At 43.6% G+C, this 18744-nt stretch overlaps 1 protein-coding gene across 6 annotated transcripts in view; it reads left to right on the top strand.

Annotated features, from left to right (window-relative positions):
* Positions 1-18744, top strand: part of PRKAG2 (protein kinase AMP-activated non-catalytic subunit gamma 2) — a 224714-nt gene that overhangs the window by 104810 nt on the left and 101160 nt on the right. The window contains exon 1 of one of the 6 annotated variants that reach the window (XM_033009659.2): positions 3647-3752. The exons of the other annotated variants lie outside the window; for them this stretch is intronic. Within the exon in view, the coding sequence (XP_032865550.1) occupies positions 3647-3752 (106 nt within the window). Of the gene's footprint in view, positions 1-3646; positions 3753-18744 lie in introns of those variants that run through there. 6 annotated transcript variants of the gene reach the window in all.

Genomic DNA, 18744 nt, shown 5'->3' on the forward strand with positions numbered 1-18744 from the left:
TGGGGCTTTTTCAGGTTGGATTGGAGATGACTCCTGCCATGAGACTCCTCTCTTTATGTGGCCCTGTGAAATAGTGAAAAATATAGTAGAAGAAGTTTTATCTTTTCTAATTCATGTGCTTCATCCTCCCTTTTTTAAAAAAACCCAGGTTGTTTAAGGGGATGGAGGGCTGGGATGAGCAGGGGAGGACATTGCTGAGTGGGTTGGGCACACAGGCATCTAATGGGATAAAGGCAAGAATTTCCAGGACATCTGGGTGGTTTTTTTCTCTCTAGAGCCTTTTTTGGGCTCTTTCTTGGACTCAACACAAGGTCATCGAAGTAAAACTGTCAGAGAAACAGATGACTTGGGGCAAGAGGGTGGTAGGGCTGGAGGCAGGTCAGGGAGTTGTTGGCATAGAGGCTGCTCTCCGGCCAGGAAATGGCTCAGGTCTGGCCAGGTTAGCAGATACTGCAGGACTGTGGTAGAATTTCACACACATACATAAGTGTTTGTTTGCTCCTTCCCCCTAGATAACTTTATTAAGTTGCCCAGTGTTTGATATCTCTCAGGGTGAGCCCATGTATGTTTTTTGGAAGGGGATGGTGTTATCCTTATGCAGCTCAAGAAACATAATATGCTATAACTAATTTGGGAAACTTTAAAGTAGCTTGACAAGAGTCCATTTCATGGTTGTTTGGAAGGGATTTGTGTTTTCAATCTCCAGAACATAGATGGCCCCAAAGGAGCTCTTTGAAGCCCAGCTTTTTATTATTAGTTTTATAAGATCCTTCCACTGGAATCATTAAGAAGATGTAGTATCTGGTGTAAATGTGGTAGTATCTGTCAGACCATTAGTGGTGGGAGACAAAATGATCACACTCAAATCACTTAGTGCTTTTTTTTTAACAAATTACTATGGAAGTCAGTTGTTAAACAGTGTTGTTTCATTTTCTGGTAGCTCTGTGCAGATACATTAGGGTCTTGCTGCTTTCCTTAATAAGGGGAAATGAGCCCTCCTGGTGCAATGGCCCTGCTTGAAAAGGTCATCAGCAAATATTTATCCTTGGCCTCTATCCAAAAGGGGGCTGTTTCTGTGCTGAAGCTGTACCAATTCTTATCTCATTAAAGAGGGATTTAAATTGTTTTGTTTCTGATGACATTAAGTCATTCTCAGCAGTCCTTTGGCCAATGAAGAATGAGGAATGCTTTTCTAGGGAGGGGAAACTCAAGGTCCAGATTGCATTAGTGTGGTAGGCAGTGCTTCTTGTGTCTTTGACCAAGTAAAGACTGGAAAGGGAGCTGGATGACTGTCTTTAAATATGTCGAGGGCTGCTCTGGAGCAGAAGGGAACAGTCTGTTCTCCATGTGCACGGTGAGCAAGGCAAGAAGCAGCAGGCTTAAACTGCAGCAAGGAAGATTCAGTTTTGCTGTTGGGGAGCTGGTTTTCAGATGGAATGGACTGTGAAGGTCATTGTGCTCATGAAAGTAGGTTGAGAACTGGCCCATGAAATGTGCTTATGGGGAGAGCCAGAGCTTGTCCCACTACAGCTACTGTCTCAGTTGTGGTGGCATGAGCATGGCAAAATGAAGGGAAAGGACAGTGAAGATGAAGCTTGCAGAGTTAAATGTAGTGGTCACACGAGGCCGGATGGGGTGTGAGGAGTTTGACACTTACTGCAACTACATTAAAACAAATATTTAAGTAACACTGACACTTTCTTCTGACAATCCCTTAGCACTTCTCATTGCTCCACCTGCTTCTTCTCTACACTGGGTGAACAGTGAGCCTCAAGGGGGGGGCTGGAGAAAAAGCTTTCTAAAAGCACTCCGCTGACAGGATATTTTATACAAAAGGTTGTTATTTGGTGAAAATAATACCATTGTGTGGTGGGGATCTTCACTTGCAGAGCTGAAACAGGTCCATAAAGATGGGGGTAAAAGAAAGTAGGAGGACAAGTCAGGAGGGGAAAGGCTAGGAACAGCCTTAAATTAATTATTGTGGTTCCTCACTTGGATATCAGTGAGAGCCTTGTCTGGAAGGTGATTGTCTTCTTAGTAATTTAATTGTTGTGTTAACTAGGTGGAAGAACAAAAGTGCCCTCTGTACTGTCTTCTTCCACATTCTCCATCAGGTAGACTGAGGGAAGTCCTTGGTAGCTGAGGATGGCAGAGGAATGTGCTGTTATCTCTGCACCTTCTCTTGGGGTCCTTCAGAACCTTCAGGTCCTGGGACATCCTTGCATTCATGCCTTAGAGACAGTTATCTTTCTGAGAGACCAGAGCTTGTAAGGAATCTTTGTTGATAAATGTCTTCTCTAGAGTATTCATGACTGGGTTTGATTTTCCTTTCTAATAATAAGTCCCAGGAGCAATCATGGGCACAAAGAAAAAAGCATGATTCTTTGTAGAGGAAAAAGGTGATATGACCTTTATTTCCTCCCAGGAATTAAAAAGATAATACTCATTACTTATATAGGGTTTGATTTTTGAAAGATCTGAGCCTCAAGTTCCAGCGATGTCCAGTGGTAAGGCTGGTGCTCTGTGACTTTAAAAAAACCCTTTTGATTTAGCAGAACATTTACTGTAAACTTAGGAAGATTGGCTACAATAGTTTAACCATGCCTTGGACCATGCTTGCACACCTTTCCAGCTGCTCAAGATCTAGCCCATGCTGATCAACCCTTTCCTAAAATAAACAGCTCTACATGCACAGACTCAGAGCCTAACACAATACACCTCGACCAGCTGGGATGAGCAACAGCCCTGTGAATGATTGTCTCATTGAAAAGACCATGAGGTGGATTTCAATTGTGTTACAAACAGCTGTCCCGGGTGCCTTTTGCTTCGCAGACAGCAAATTTGAATGCAGAGCATATAGATATGTGTAGCACGGGGAGGGCATATTGCCAGAGAAAGTCCAGCCCATCGCTCCGGCTACAGTTTCCAGAAAGTATCAGCCTTCTTTTTTGAACTGACAGAAGCTCGTTCCCATTAATCCATTAGTCATTAGATGCGGAGGGCCGGGCGTTTTGGAGCTCATTGACAGGCAGCTGGACTATGCTGTCGCTGTGAAGACCCAGCACACATGAATCAAAATAGTTGGGTGATGTCATGTCACGGTGTGAGTGTGCTCAGGACACTCGCTGCCAGGAATTGTCTGTCCAGGGGTGGTTTCCTTTTACAGCCTTTTTAAAGAGTCACCATGCCGAGCTGCACATGACAATTCCCTTCAAGAGGGCTTGTGGCTCCTTTGCATAATACTTTTTAAACGAGGGAGCTTATCAGGTGGTTCCTGACCTTTTCCACATGAGCTGTTCTGCTGGGAAACCTTGCTTCGGTCTCTGAGGCTTCTGACGGCTGATGGATAAGAGCTCGGTGGCTGCAAGCTGGGCAGACTTTGAACTTCTCCCCGTGTCCACAGATACTTGCAGGCGAGTTACTGTATGCTGGAATTAAGACTGGAAGTACCTGGGGGTTTGGCCGCCAAGTGCCTCGGAGCTGACCTGCTGGCGAGCTGGACCTTTTTTGCAGCCACACGGTCTTTCTGGAGCTTTATTTCCTCGCACCTGGGCGTTCGCTGTAAGCAACATCTTGCCTTGCCCCTCGTGCTGCTTTTTTTTCCTTCAGTCCTGGGCATGACCAACAGCTGCTGCCACACGAGTGCATGTTGCAGCTCATGAAGCGTTTTGGTAGCTTTAGGGGGAGCAAGAAGAGAAAGGAGCAGTACAAAAGCTCGGAGAGACGCCAGTCTGATCCTCGTGGCCTGATCGGTAGGGACCCTCTATGTTACCCATCAGGGTCTTTGGGAGAGGGCAGAGAGTGGGGTATAATGAATAACTGAACAAAAATTTTGTGTTTCCCAATTTCATTGACTCAATCATGCAGTTGTGTGGAGGTTATTTCTGTGCTGGTTTTCACCAGAGATGAACATCAGAGCTGACACCTGTAACAGACATCAGGTATAACCTTTGGGAAGAGTGATCGTACAGGAAGCTTTACAGTAAAGGCTATGAAATACTTTCAGAAGTTTCAAAATTGATTAATGTTACTTTAATTGAAGAATAGTAACTAAATGCTAAGTTAGGGCTAACACTGTATATTGAAGGAAGAATTTTAAGTAGAGAAAAATTGCATATCAATCTGATAAGTAATGCATTTAAAAACATATCTTTCTGATACTGCAGTTATTGATATAGTTATGTTTGAGTTGCAATTAGGCACTGTTCTCCATTAACCAAAAGCTTTTCCTGGTCACTCATTATTAACTCTGGTACAGATGATGAGTCGTGTGTGTTGGAGAGTATCTGCATATCACACAGGGATCAGCTGGCCAGGAGACAAAGTGTTTTCCAACAGGATCTGGCTGTTTTTTCTTAATACTGGATAAATATAATGTTTAATGCATTCCCTATATGGACTAATGGTAGCTGTTTTACAACTCTGTGGTTTCCCAAAGACCATGAGTGCTGCTGAGAGATTCAGTCCTGTGACTAAGAGGTTTAAAACTGATGTTACACTGAATCAGCCGGATAAGTCACAGTTTAAAGAGGCTGACTTACACAAAGGGTAGGCAAGGCTTTTTTTACTCTGTCAGTCAGGAGTCACTGTGTTAAATCCAGCAGAATGATGAAGGTATGAGTAGTGTTGGACCATATGGACAGTGCAGAGAGGTACATACAGATTTAGTGATGGGGAGTTGCAACTGACGACTGAGTGGCTGCCCAGAAAGCTTGCTTTTCTATTGTTTAATATTTTGTAATTTATTTAGTGGTCAGTTGTGTTGTTAGGGTGTCCTTCTTACAAATGCTTCTCCTTTTGTTCCTGTTTTGTACAGTTGAGTGTTTTTAAATCTAAGGTACTGTGCCTTGTTCTTCATTCCCCTAAACCTGAGAGTTTCTTCTGGAGTGGTAATAAAGTCAAGGTGATGTAAATGAGATATGACCCAGGTCTTTGGAGTTTCACAGTGTCAGCAAGATGCACAAAGACAGGGAACAGAGTTTATGCAAGAAAAGGGGGAAATTTTAATTACAGATTGCCCACATGTAAATTTTATTCCCAAATTTCTAATTAAACCCCCATAAGATTCACCTAGGCAGAAACACATGTGATTTGTTGATCGAGTGATTAATGGCACTTTGAGCCACTAATTCACCCTCTTGTGATTTCATCAATGAGATGGGAATAGCCAACATCTGCAAAAGGATTCACTGCTGGAAGCACCAAGCATAGTGTTTCAGGTCTGCTTCCTCAGAGTCTAATTCTAAACCACATCCTTGTCTTCCTCCACAGAGAAAATAATTTGTCCTGCACCAAGAATACTGGCTATATGAACTGTAATGTTTGTGACAGAGTTGTAAAGGAATGTTGAAAGCGTAATGCCAAAAAATGTGTTCTTCTTTATCCTCATTCCCATTAATCCAGCTCTGTAGCCCACTCCAGTGGTACACAGCGAGCATTAGGCAGAGCTTTCTGAACAGTATTTACTCTACAGACTTTGCAGATGCCATTCCTGTAAGAACGTGACCAGGTCAGCTCCCTGCATCACATTTCCATCATGAACAGAGAACTACCAAGTCACAAGAGTGGGAAAAAGCAAACAGATGTGTCTGAGTTACTGCCTTCCTTGGATGCTGTGCTGCAGGGATTGCCACTGCCATCCCAGCTAAGTCTGAATTCCTTTCAGGAAACAGGTTAACACACTTGCAAATACTTTCTTTCTCCCACAAATGGCCTTAATTATTTGCAGGGAAATGTCAAAACAAAAGCTTTGCAGTATTTTCTAGATTTAATCTGTATCTCGTAGTTATTAGGCCTTAATAAACACTTTCTAAGCAGCAATCAAGGGAGCCACCGGTGCTCAGCAGGTTTTATGATCACTATTAGTGCTGTGCCTGAGCGCTGGTGGCAACCAGACTTGGTGGCTCATCAGGTTTCGTCACACACTGGTGCATCCCCTTTAGTTGCCATCTAATATCAGGGATGAGAAAGGAATGACAGCAATCCAACATGGGCTTTCCCACCCTGCTCTCTCAGGGTGGCCATGCAGCCACTGCAGCCTCCCTGTTGCTGAACGAGCTTGGATTGTGTTCAGAAAGGGGGTAGAAAATGAAAGAAGAGGAAAAAAATCCCCTGATGCCCCAGAAAGGGGTACTCTGTCACTTGGACTAGTTGAATTTGGGATTTCTGATTTTTCTTGGCCATCTCTGTAAGTGTTTTAAGGAAGAGTCCTCCGATCATTGTAAATAGGATTGGGCCAGCACAGCTTCTCATCTTCCCAGGTGTAGATACCATCAGGCCACTACAACTAAAGTTATCAAGTAGTATATTCTTCTGTGTATCAGTTGAGCTAAACCCCATCCTTTCTCTGCACCAATTAAGAGGTTTGCATCCTGGTAAAGTGGAGGTTGGCATTGCCAAGGATGGGAATCTCTGTAATTCCCTGATTTTGGAGCCTTACAGTCCTTTTATGCCAAGTGAACAGCAAGAGGAGACCTGAGAATGGCCAAACAGAAGCAGAGAGCACACAGAGAGGGGAAGGAATAAATCATGAATGAGCACCAGGAGAAAATGAGAGCAGGGAGAGCTGCGGAGTGAGGGCAGAGAGCCCACAGCTTTGCTCCGGGAGAGGAGCAGCCAACAGAGAAACCTCAAAGCTTGAGCTAGCCACCAAACAGCAGGGAAGCTGATTTATGCAATGTGATTTTGGTAGGGCTGAGGACTGAGATTACCCAAAATTTCTCCAACTTCTGGATCACCACCACAGAGTTTCCTCCTTCCTTGACGGTGCAGGGTTGGTGGCAGCTTCTCCGCCTGGCAAGTCTTGCTGCGGCCCGGTGTGTTGTAAATAGATAGGCTCTGTGGCATTTCTGAAGGGGACAACTTTTTGGCCCCAGCAAGGCTAATTGCTCTGCCCTTTAAAGGACACCATCTATTCCATGAAGGATTGAATGACACATGCAAAAGGTATAATGTTAAAAGTGTTTCTTCCCTACCCGAGCCATGAGTGCCCAGCAAAGGAACCGCTCTGCAGCACATGTGGCTGCTGTGACCCCCGGTGCTGCCTTGTGCCCAAGCATTTAGCCTCAAACCACTCATTTTGGAGGCTTTTAGCCTCATGGAAATGCCCAGGAACTTCTCCTTGCCCATGCTACTCCTCTTGGGATTTGTTGTTGTGGATTTTAATCAGCAGGGGCCAAAGCGGAGCCCTGACAAGCTGGGTCCAAGGGGCTCCAAGCAAACCTCAGTGCTGCCCCTCGGGCCCCTGACCTGTTCCACCTCAGTAACACTCTTGAGGACAATTTCCCTGCCACCTGTTATAATTAGGTGTAAATGAGGACTAAATTAGGAATGAGTTTGCTGAATGCCTCAGACCCCAATACATGCATGTGCAAACGTGCTTCAGCCCCACCCTGCACACAAATCAGGCAGTCCCAGTGCGAAGGGCAGGGGATTGTCCCTGAGTCCTCCATAACTTGCTGTAGCCACGCTGGTGGCACTCAGTGCATATGTTTTAACCCATGTCCCTGCTAACCGCCATGGGATGGATGGCTGCTGAGGGTCTAGAGTGGATCTGGGAGGTGCTGTATTTTAGAGTATCTTTAAATATTCAGCCCAAGGGGAAGCGTCTTCCCCTCAGTCAAAAACTCAAGAGGCTTCTTCCATTGCTTGCCATGGTCCTTTCCGGGCCCCTGGAGTTGGGGGTGAGTATGGATCATGTATCAAGCAGAGAAATCATACTTTTCCTTCCTGACAGGGGATGTGGTGACTGCAGTAGTGATCACCACATGATTTAACATACCGTAGGATGAGACCAGCTCAGACAGCAGTCCATGGGCAAGGACTTACACCAAGCCAAAGAGCAGGCGGTTCACAACCTCTCCAAGTGCAAATGGAAACCCAGGGGATACTTCAGCCTGGCTCACATCACTGTTTATTGGCACAAGCCGGGTTGTGGATAGTTGCACTGAGAACAGGGGCAGAATATGTGTCAGAAGAGGATGGAGAAGTGATTGCAAAAGGAGACAAGACTTGATCTCCAGCTCCTCCAACCTGGGGAGCTGCAGCTCGTCCGGCACTTTGTCCCAAAGTGGGTGATGCTGCTTGAGGGAGGACTGGAGCTGAGATATTTATTTTTCTCATTCTGGTGGGATGTTTCTGTTATGAGGCAGTGGTGGGAGAAACCACAGCAAAAAAATTTCTGGAGAAATAAATGAGAGTGAGGACACTGCAAGTTCCAGAAGCTACCATAAACAAACTGAAAGAGCAAAATCCTGTTGCTCCTGAAAAGCAGCTTAAAACCACCATCATCAGAGACTGGTCATGAGAAACTGAGACTGCTTTGGTTTGTTAATGATTTTCTCTACCGGTTTTCATGCTCTGTTGAGCTGACAGTGATTTTAGAAAATGTGCAGCCCTGGCTGATCAGTAGCAATTAATCTTGTACTACAGAGAGCTTCAATACCTGGAAGCTGTGAAATTTCTATGGTTGGTTGTGAGGAAGGAGGAAAGGGGTGAGGAGCCTGATGAAATGTCTGAGACTTTATCTTGCCATTTTCTGCTTCCTTATAGTCACTGTGCTGGTGTTTTCTGGCACATCCCAGCTTTGTACACAGCTTTGAAGTGTTCTGAATGGGGGGAAAAGGACTGTGCCCAGGAAGCAGTAGAATCAGCAAGGTATTTTCAAGCAAGTACTGGTAAGTTCAGATAGTAATAAACCCCAGAAAACTTCACTGATTTGGTGGAAATTGAAATGGAGACATATTGAGCAGAGTGCTTTGCCCTGGACTCTTCTCTTGCTCCCTCACTGGTGCAGACCCCAGCAGCATCCTTTCTCTGCAGCCCTTTGTGGGCTTAAAGAAGTTGTAGACTCCTTGCTCTCATGCTGAGTTGTCCAAGAATGCAAATTCTCCAAGTAATTTATTTTCAAATAACGTTATTTTTGTCTGAAGGGCAGGTTATACACATGAAATAACAGTATGTTCTCAAGGCACAAATTTACAGATCGGTGCTGCAAATGAATCTGCCCACCGACGCTTCTTGCCAGTCCTGTTCCAGGCAGCTCTGTGCATCTCGTCACAAAGTTTGATCAAAAATACTAATATAACTATAAATGACTGAATTATTCAGCACTGACGTGCTGTTGTCAGCAACATGGTGGGTGAGACCAGCAGGGCCAGCCTCCCTTTTGGCAGGCTGTTTTGCAAACTGTACAGGTTTTCGGCAAGGAGAGCTCCAGTCTGAGAGGAGCCCATGTGGTTACAGTCCTTGTGGGTGCTTGTGGGTGCAGGTATTTGTCCCCCAAACACAGCAGTATCATAAACACTTCAGTTTTTTACTGTCTTAAGGATACTTTAATTTTGCTGCTATTCAAATAGTGTCATTTGGAACAGCAGGATGAATGTTATTCCTGAAAGACAGAGGAGAGAAACTAAAAGCAGAACTTGGGATTGAAGCTAGGTAAAGTTGTGAAATGCAAGTAAGAGGAGGGGTTCATTGGGGTGGAAAAAAGTGAGCCAGAAGGAAGCTGGGCACTGACTGTGAGTGAACGCAGATGCAGATCCTGCCTGTTTCTGAAAGCAGATGCTATTTATGTATTTATCAGGATTTTCTTTTTCCATCCTTCTGTTACCTTCAGGTACCAGATCACTTCTGATATGTATATAAGGCTGGGAAACTATCTCAGTTACCTTGTGATATAATTATCTATAATCCAATTAATTTTTGAGATGAAAAGAAATAGTGTAGATACAACTTTCATACATGACGTCTTAGCTTAAAGAATGCAGCCTGAAGTGTCTTAATGCTGAATGCTGGAGGGTCACAACCTATGTGCTAAAAATCACTGGAATTACTGATTTTCATGCATGATCAAAATTGCACTCTTCTCCTTATTGCACCAGGTTTGTTTCCTGCTTCTTTGACTTGTACTCTTCAAGGGCTTTGACTTTCAGAATGTCTGTATGAGACGCTGTTATCCTAATCTGACTTTCTACTTGATTTGAATGTGTTAAGCTAGACCACAATTTATGTATACTCCCATGCATCTATGTAATAAATGCTGTTGCCAGGTTTTATAAGCAAATTTCAAGCCCAGACTGTTTTCACAGCCTGAAATTCCACTTGACAGTAGCATTTAGGTAGGTGGGTACTTTTGTTTAATTAGAAATCAATGTTTTGGACTATTGACTCCTTGCTCAAAGTTTCAGTGAATTGCCCAAGAGTGCAATTTCAAAGATGTCGTTAGGGCAGTTTGGCAGGTTTATTGGATCAGCAAATCCCAGGAATTACCAGGATTCAGCTGTTTTCTACTTTCACCTTTATTCTTGTCCAACCAAAGAGCAGTTCAAGGACTCAAAAGGGGTCGGAGCAGTGGGATTAAACACCTCAAAATTGTTTTAGACATTTCGTTGTCATTACAGAGTCGTACTGAAACGCAAAGGCTTAGGCCTCCAGAGATGAAGGGCTGCTCTGTGAGATATCATTGTGCGGCTGGCAGGCTTGGCTTAGAGGCTTGAATTCTCCCTGCCGGAAAGGTCACGCAGCCTTACTTGGTTTAAGGACAGAGCCCAGCACTCCATCGCATGCTTGCACTGAAGAGTTGCTGTCCTGCCCTTTTTCTACCCCTCCTTTGATAAAGTCAGGGTGATTTAGCTGGACGAGGGATGATAGGATTAGCTGACATTAATTAAGAGCATCCTGTTGTTTCCTCAGCGATTTTTCGAGGCATTGGAAAACAGCTGCTTCCTAGTGCTGTGTTCTCTGTGGGGTAACAAGGACCCTTTTGACATGCTCAGAGCTACAGTCACCGGATTGTTTAACAGATCCTGCCCATCTGGCCCTGTGGTTTTATTTCAGTCAGTGCAAGAATTACGATAGCGTACACAGGATTCTTGTGACAGTTCTGCCTTTCCTGGCAACTGATGCTCCTGGAGAGGAACAGATGATTTGTGACATCTCTGCTGCTTGTATATAGTATATAATTAGAAATAATAAACAAGAATAGGGCAAGAAATCAATTTAAGAAATATAGATGAAGGAGAAATGAGATGGAAAGTCAACTGAAGACATGAGGGAGACAAAAAGTTTGCAATGGAGAAGTTCTTGCTGCAGTAGTGGCGACAGAAGTTGGGTGGGTGTTCAGAGGTGAAGACTGTACCAGCCTCCTTGAGAGAAGGACTGAGTTGAAAGGATGAGAAGCTGGAATAACGTTGGCATTTCCCGAGAGACACACCTCTATTTAGGGATAGTCAACATCCAGGGATCAGTATGGGGACTGATAATGTTCATTAGTGGCCTGGATGGTGAGGTGAGCCTATGCAGAAGTATATGCTGGGCACTGATGACTGACTCCCACTGAGAAGGATGTGGGGATTGTGGTGGATATAATCTGGAAAACAATCCAAAAATGTGCTGTCATTATCAATAGGGTGAGCCACATCCTGGACGACATTAGGAGAACTGGAGCAGTCCAGTCAAGGGAGGTTGTTACTCGCTCCACCTGGGGCTGCTGGTGCTGTACCTGGAATTGGGTGCCCGTTTTCTAGTGCCCTCATCAGAAAAATGCTGGGGAACTGGAGAGGGTTTCCCTAGAGGACTACCAAGACATTTGGGGAGCTGTAGCAGATGTTTTGGGATCTGTGAGGAGAGGCTGAGGAAGCTGGGCTTTTATTGTCCAGCAGAGAGAAGGCTGAGGGGCAATTTAACAGCAGCCTGCAACCACCTGAAGGGCAGTTTCAAAGGCAATAAAACCAAAGTCTTCTTAGTAGTGGCAGATGGTAAAAGAAGGAGTAAAAGATAAGAGTTTGTGGCTGAGGGTGGTCAGATTGGATGTTAGCAAAAACTCCCTCAAGAGGGTGATGTGGCACTGGCACAGGTAACCTAGAGAGGTTGCGGCCTCTCCATTCTTAGAGATTTTCAAGACTCACTAGCCAAAGCCATGGCTGGCCTGGTCTTGGTTGATACCAGAGCTGCTTTGAGTGGGATGTTGAAGAAGAGGCTTCCAGACATCGTTTCCAACCAACATTTCGGCGATGCTCAGTTGCTCAGTTCCAAGGAAGGCTGAAATTGCAAATATCCTGACTGTGCATACTTTCCCACACAATTCTCAACAGTGGCATAAAATTGTTCTTGTTTTGATGAATATTCCAAAACAGAGTGAATTCTTGGATAGAAGCAGCTAGGGGCACTTGTACAGCTGATTTCTATCAGCAGACCATCGGAAAGAGACCGCTGTGAAGCCCAAGACCAACAACAACTCATTTCTTGGGCCAACAAAGGCAGCAAGATGTGCATTTCCTTCTGGCTAGTCCATATACATTAAGTGTGACCTTGAGAGTCCTTGCAGTTATTAATGCCCCCTGAGCTGAGCAGTGTCTGGGCACCCCCAGCCACTGCCCCGCTTTGGGTAGTGTTCATTTACCAGCCGGAGGAATTGCAGTGGGACTTGGTTTGTATCAGCTATCTGTCACTATAGCAACTCCTCACTTAACCAGTCCCTGCACTAAAAATAGCTCACCTTGATCTCAAGGAAAGAAAACCAAAGGAAATCAAAAGGGGCAGTGATAGCGAGAGCTGTAGAGTCAGCTATTGACTGAAGGCTGGAGCATTTGAAACCTCTTATAAATAATCTAGCATGTAAAACAAATATTTGAGGGGAATCTATTTATCCAGAAACCCCCACCGTGTCAGTGAGTTTGAAGCTTTAGCAAAGGGCATGAATTACTTTCTATCAGAGAGATGTGTTTGCAGTTATCACCCAGCACACAGGGGATGCTGAAAACCATGTGGGATGTTGCTTAGCTTGGTTAAGACGTGTAATGGATCGTATCTTCCAAGTAAGCAGATCTGCAGCTCTGTCATTAGACCTGATAGCCTGCTATGCTCTCATTTATGAAATTGTTACTGGAATCTACAGAAATTTGTGAGGAACCTAAACCTGAAAAAAGCTGAATGCTATTAGTGAAGTTGCTGCTATCTCACATGGAAGTTAATGGGGGCTGTGTGTTTTGGCACCTGATAGGGACAGGGTCCTCTGTAAGGGAAGTGCAAATGTTACTTGATCTTATTTTGCCTTCAAACCCAGCTAGTGCTTACGTCTGAAGGGAACAGAATAAATCCTTGTGAAGATAGGGCAGTAGGTGCAAAGGCAAAATAGCAACAAGATTAAAAGCTTGTTAAGGAGCTACAGAATGAACTGAAAATGCCTTTGATGGGAAAGGAACCGAATTTGCGTGAAGACAGCTCATATATCACAGTGGCACATATGATGCTCAGGAAAGGGTTAATTTAACTTCCAGAGGTGACTGGAATTAGCATCATGTATTAAGCATTATCAGTCAGCAAGTGTTTGCTCTTGATAAAGGGCCAGATTATTTTACTGACCTTTTTAGGCTGGCAATTTGCAGGCATAGCTGATATTGAAATGTGTAGGTACTTAACTGCCCCTGCCCTGTATATTCTGATTCTTAATTTTATTTAGTATTATGAATTGTATTGTTTACGTTGAGTTCATCTTCCTATAACTCAGATAAGCAGCTTTCAGTAGTGGCATGCAGCATCTCAGGAGAATACCTGTGCAGAGGGGGAGGGTGAGAGATAGAGCTGACCCCCAACTCCCATAATTCTTTTCAAGCTTAAAGCATATTATTACAAGGCAGAATTAGAATTAATTTCTATTGCATTTTTTTGACCTCACTTGAGATCCACTGCTTTTACACCATCTGGGGATCTGACCCATATTCTTCACCTCTTCACTGGGTGCTCTTTTTAATCAGCTTTGAAGCTATGAAGGAACTGGCCTGCAAAGTAATTAGAAATCCTAAGCACATCCCCAAACAGGAGGCATGGAGGTGTGAAAATAGAAACAGGGTTTTTTTAATGAGGAAAATCATTCATTTAAAAGGTCTTGTGATGCAAAGCCCATAACCCGAACCCCAGGTGTGACTCTGGCCCTCTGTCACTGTATTTTGGGGAGCAAGAGCTTCATCAATGTGCATGTTTGTCTTTAATGCACAGGCATGAATGAGAAGGAGATGAGAGCAAATGAACCTTGGTCACTATACGTTTTCATGTAAGGACCTGTGCATTCATAGTCAGTAAAGTCTTCTGGAGATGTTACTTGCCATTACTGGAGGTGATAGTGCTATATATACCCAAAGGCAAAAATTCCCCAAAATTGCAGGAGTTAATGCCAGCAAATGCCCTATTTAGTGATTTTACCCCTAGCTTCAGTCTGACAGCAGATTTGACAGGGATACAAAATTTGCTGTAGGAAAGAGCAGAGTTCCTGGTACTGGTATTCTCCCCATACAGTATTTTCATTACAGTAAACTGTTTTTTACCTCACTTACCTGGTGAGATGGTTAGAGGTGCTTCTGCCTCTAAAGAGGCTGCTGCTTCTACTGAGCTGCAATGAAAGTCCCCTTCTTACCCCTGAGCACATAACAACTTTCTGTTGCTGTCAGATTTGGGTTTATTTTCTTCCTTCCTGAAAGGATATCAGTTTCCTTTTCTGTCAGCCAGGTCCTTCTTTAAAACTTTATGGAGATCCTCCCTGGTAGTTGTTATAGAAAAACTAGAGACTATGTGAAGTCTATTTGAACTTAAAACTGAAGGGTTGTAAAACAAGGGACTTACTGTAAATCATTACAGATTTTTCTCAAAATAAACACCAGTCTGATACAGAACACAAAGCAAAGCAGCAAGTTCCCTACAAGAAATCCCAGCAGCGTAAACTCACCTTGAGACTAATACAGAAAAACTGTAATACTCAAGATTGATAAAACTAACCCTAACTGAGGAGTCTCATAGAGAATGATTATGTTATGGGAGCGAGCTGCCAGCTGAAATGAAAGCCTACTGCAAAAACCATGAGTGAGCATCACTCTTTAAAATTTAATTACAAAACTGTCTGGGAGATGAAGAGATGCTGCTTCTTTGTTGGAGGGAGCTGGTGACTGGTCAGGACCTGTAATGATATGCTTGGTGCTTGCTCTCAGTTGAAAATTAGATCTATGAGTCTACATACATGAGGGGGAAAGTCAGCCTAAACTAGAAAAAGATTAAGGGGTTGAAAAAGATTGAAAGGTGATTTTCTCTGTGCAGAGATGGGGAATAACATGAGTCCCACTGAAGCTGCAGAGCTGCCAAGGTGGCTTCACAGCACTGCCTCAACCCTGGGTGACCACATAGACATGAATGTGCCTCTACTGCAGTCCCTGCTGTGCGAAATAACTCTACAGAAGCCAATTTTAAATTAGCTAATTTAAAGGAGAATAGTAGCTTCCTAACTGCCCTGTAATGGAGTTTGTAATTTACCTTGCTTCCCAGGCAAGTTTTGCAGCTGTGCTGACACAGTTTATCCAAGTGTTGTGTTTAAAGGTGACTTGGATACACCTCTGCATTGCAGGCAGTGCAATTCCAGCTTGTTTTTTACTTCCCCAACTTCTTTCCTGATAGGAGTCAGGAATCCGCCAGGTTTGATCCTGTCACTGCTGTTGCAACACTTCATAACTATAAACAGGCCACATAGGTTTGGACTTGAATTTTCATGCTCTGAAAACAGCAGTCCAAGACCCCCTGTTCTAGATTACAAAATAAACACAAGGAGGAGGATTTGACCTCAAAAGACCTTATATACTGAGTGACAGTTGATACTTTTGAAAATCAAATGTAATGCCTGATGTCTTCTTACATCTTGTTTTAGGCTTTGTTACAAACCATTGACTATTTGGATTTGAGCACCAGCACAGATTGATACACTCAGGTGTCTGAGAGGTTTTGGTTAATAACATGGGTAACTCCTCGTCATTGTGTTATTTGCTCAGTTGTAGATCTTGGAGTATCTTTAAAAGATGGGCACCATTAGTATCATTTTACAAATGAAAATATTTAGACTACGGAAAATTAAGTGTTTTATCATGATCATAGTGTGGATGGCACTAGAATAAAGGCACCTTCTGCTTGGGTATGAGGTTACATTAATAATTTTACTGCTTTGAAACTCATTTTCACATGAAACATTGCACAAGAACAAATGTACCAGGTCAGGCCAATTATCCATCCAGATTAGTCTCTTTTTGTGCCAGTTGCCAGTAACATGGATACAGGAAGTAGTATAAGAATGGGACGAGAACATAAAGATGTTTCCCATTGTACTCTCCCAGCCTCCAGCACTTTGTGGCTCATGTCCTGAGCTAAAGCTGGTGTTTGGTAGACCATGACAAGCTTTTCGTCCAGGATCTTGACCAATTGCATTTCCAAACCAAACTTCTAGCACCTACAATGGCACCTGTTCTGCTGTTTGAGAACATGATATATCAGAAGTATTTCCTTGTATTTGTTTTGAGCCTCCCACCTGCTACTTTCATCTGATGCTCCCTTCCCTGTTTGCCATCTCCATCCCACGCCTGATTTTACAGGCCTCTCATATCCTTTCCCTGCAGTCATCTTTTCCTAAACTAAAGAGTTACTCTGTACCTTTGATCAACCTTATCAGCCTTTTCTACATCTTCTCTAGTTTTATTGAGGGCTCTTTGGGGTTGGTCAGTAGAAACCCATGGTCATCTCTTGCAGTGTATAGCTTCGACTGAGTCTGCACCTCTGGATTATGAAGCTTCCTTTGAGCACAGCCCATAAGTGACCAGACAGGACAAGGCCACCACAGATGCCACCCTGGGGCCTGATCAGAAGAGCTTGGCCCAAAAGAAGGGTATTTTTTTCTGCAGCCCATCCATTCACCTGTTTAGCTTATCCATGCTTAGCCAGACCCCTCTGCCAAGCAACCAGAAGACATCTCTTGGCCACCCAAGTGGCTGCTTACCTGAAAAGAAGTGTGCTTGGCCTTTGTGGTGTAGTTTGCTCCCGTACTGATAACAAGGAATGGGTACATTTGCTAGGTGGGCCATGTGTATAAGGGGAAAAGTATTTCCTGGTCCACTGATGGGATTAGGAAGGCAGCTTTGTAAGAGCTGTAATAAGGATAGTCAAGAATAGTTCACTGTCTAACAGATGGGAAAATGATAAACTGAAAAATATTATGATGTGATTTATCTATCTGGAAGATTTAATTCAATAGCTTTTTTTTTTTTTTTTGGCTAAGAAGGGACAGAGGTCAAACTATGAAGATAAATTCAACTGTGCACACAAGACCCTACAGTAATATATTTCTCTGGAAAGTGGAGTTGTGTATTTATTATTTCCTTGGCTTGTGTCTAACTATCTAATCAGTCTTTGTACATGTCAGCAGCACATCCATAATAAGAAAGTGCTGCGTGGATTGTGTGAACTGGAATTAGAGATGTGATAATCAGCCAAACCGTTGGAGACAATGTAAAGGCTGCATGGCATTTGCATTCCTCTAGCTGAGGAGAAAAACCTTATATGTGCAAATGAGTTGTTGGGGCTTTTTTTCCTTCCTGATACGTTATAACCATGGGCAAATTGCTTTCAGAGCAATGCTTCCCTGACAGCATGCCAGTTCACACTGGAGTGCCTCCATGCCTGGTTAGACCTGTTCCAGTATGGTGGTGACAGCCACGCTGTGTTCAGTTAACATGTGGGGTAATGTGGCAGATAGAAGCATATAGATGTATATATGCCATGGAAAAAATCACTGATGTATAGGTAGGCCTACGGTTTTATGATGAAGAGGTCACAGCTGGGATCAGAAAACCTATTTTCCCATCTGTACAATTCTGATAATATTGATCCATCTCATCAAGATGTTGTGAAAGTAACTAATAACTACAAAGGGAGCCTCACTGTGATCCTCATTTTGCCTCAATGTCCTAAATTGTTATCGATTCCTTAAGTAAGCAATCTGCCTGTCACCTGGTTTTTCTTTTGGCAAGCCTCAGGGCTTTCCGTCTAAATCCTCCTTGACTCTTATCTTCCCATATTCTGATTAGCATCACGGTTATCAAGGTATACGGAGAGACTGAAGGCAAAAGGCTGATGTTGCAGAGGGAAGGTGTGAGGTGCTGAGCAGATAAAAAGCAAGGTTAGAAGTGATGAGTAGGACAAGTTCAGCAAAGTCTGATCCTAAATTTAATAGCAGATCTGTATGGCTACCACACCTTTATTGTCTGTAGGAGAAGGGCATGGGTAAGGTGCTGGCGTGTTGCGCCTCAGTCCCCATGCTCAGCCTCTGCCCACACCCAGTGTCCCTTCTTGCTGTGGCAAGAAAATGGGGCAGAAATAGGTGAGACTTGCACTGTAAAGCTTGTTCAATTTAAAGGTTTTTGTGGCAAGATCTGTCCTGACATGCACCCTAGGGCAGATGTAGGCTTATCAAAACCATTCTTTAGTGTATATAGTTTTAATCCATTCCTGGAAAATAATTATATTTGTAACATGACATTGCATACATTAAGACCATTCTCCTCCCAAAAGCTGTTAATCAGATAAAGTGGCAGAAGTTTTGTGTGTTTTAATGGTGCGGATAACTAAAAGATAGATTAAATGACAGCTCACCTGCAACAAGGCAGACTTCTGTCCCATGGTAGGTTACACAACCCAACGCACAGACCCTCCTGCCATGAAAAGCTGCATGTTTAAGTTCTCAGGACTACAACTTGAGAGAGGAAGATGGAAAAAAAATCTTATATGCAGGTCTAAAGGCATGTGGGACTGGTCTGCGTCCCTTTTTCAGTTTCTAAAATTCACGCTCATTACCCCAGACCGAATCTACTCACCACTTAGACCTTACCAAATGCTGTGTTTAAGTGGCAGGTGTCAGAGCTCACCCCAGCTCAACTGGCATCT

Source organism: Tyto alba, unplaced genomic scaffold (genome assembly GCF_018691265.1).
Source record: "Tyto alba isolate M040663 unplaced genomic scaffold, T.alba_DEE_v4.0 Super-Scaffold_38, whole genome shotgun sequence".
Classification (NCBI taxonomy): domain Eukaryota; kingdom Metazoa; phylum Chordata; class Aves; order Strigiformes; family Tytonidae; genus Tyto; species Tyto alba.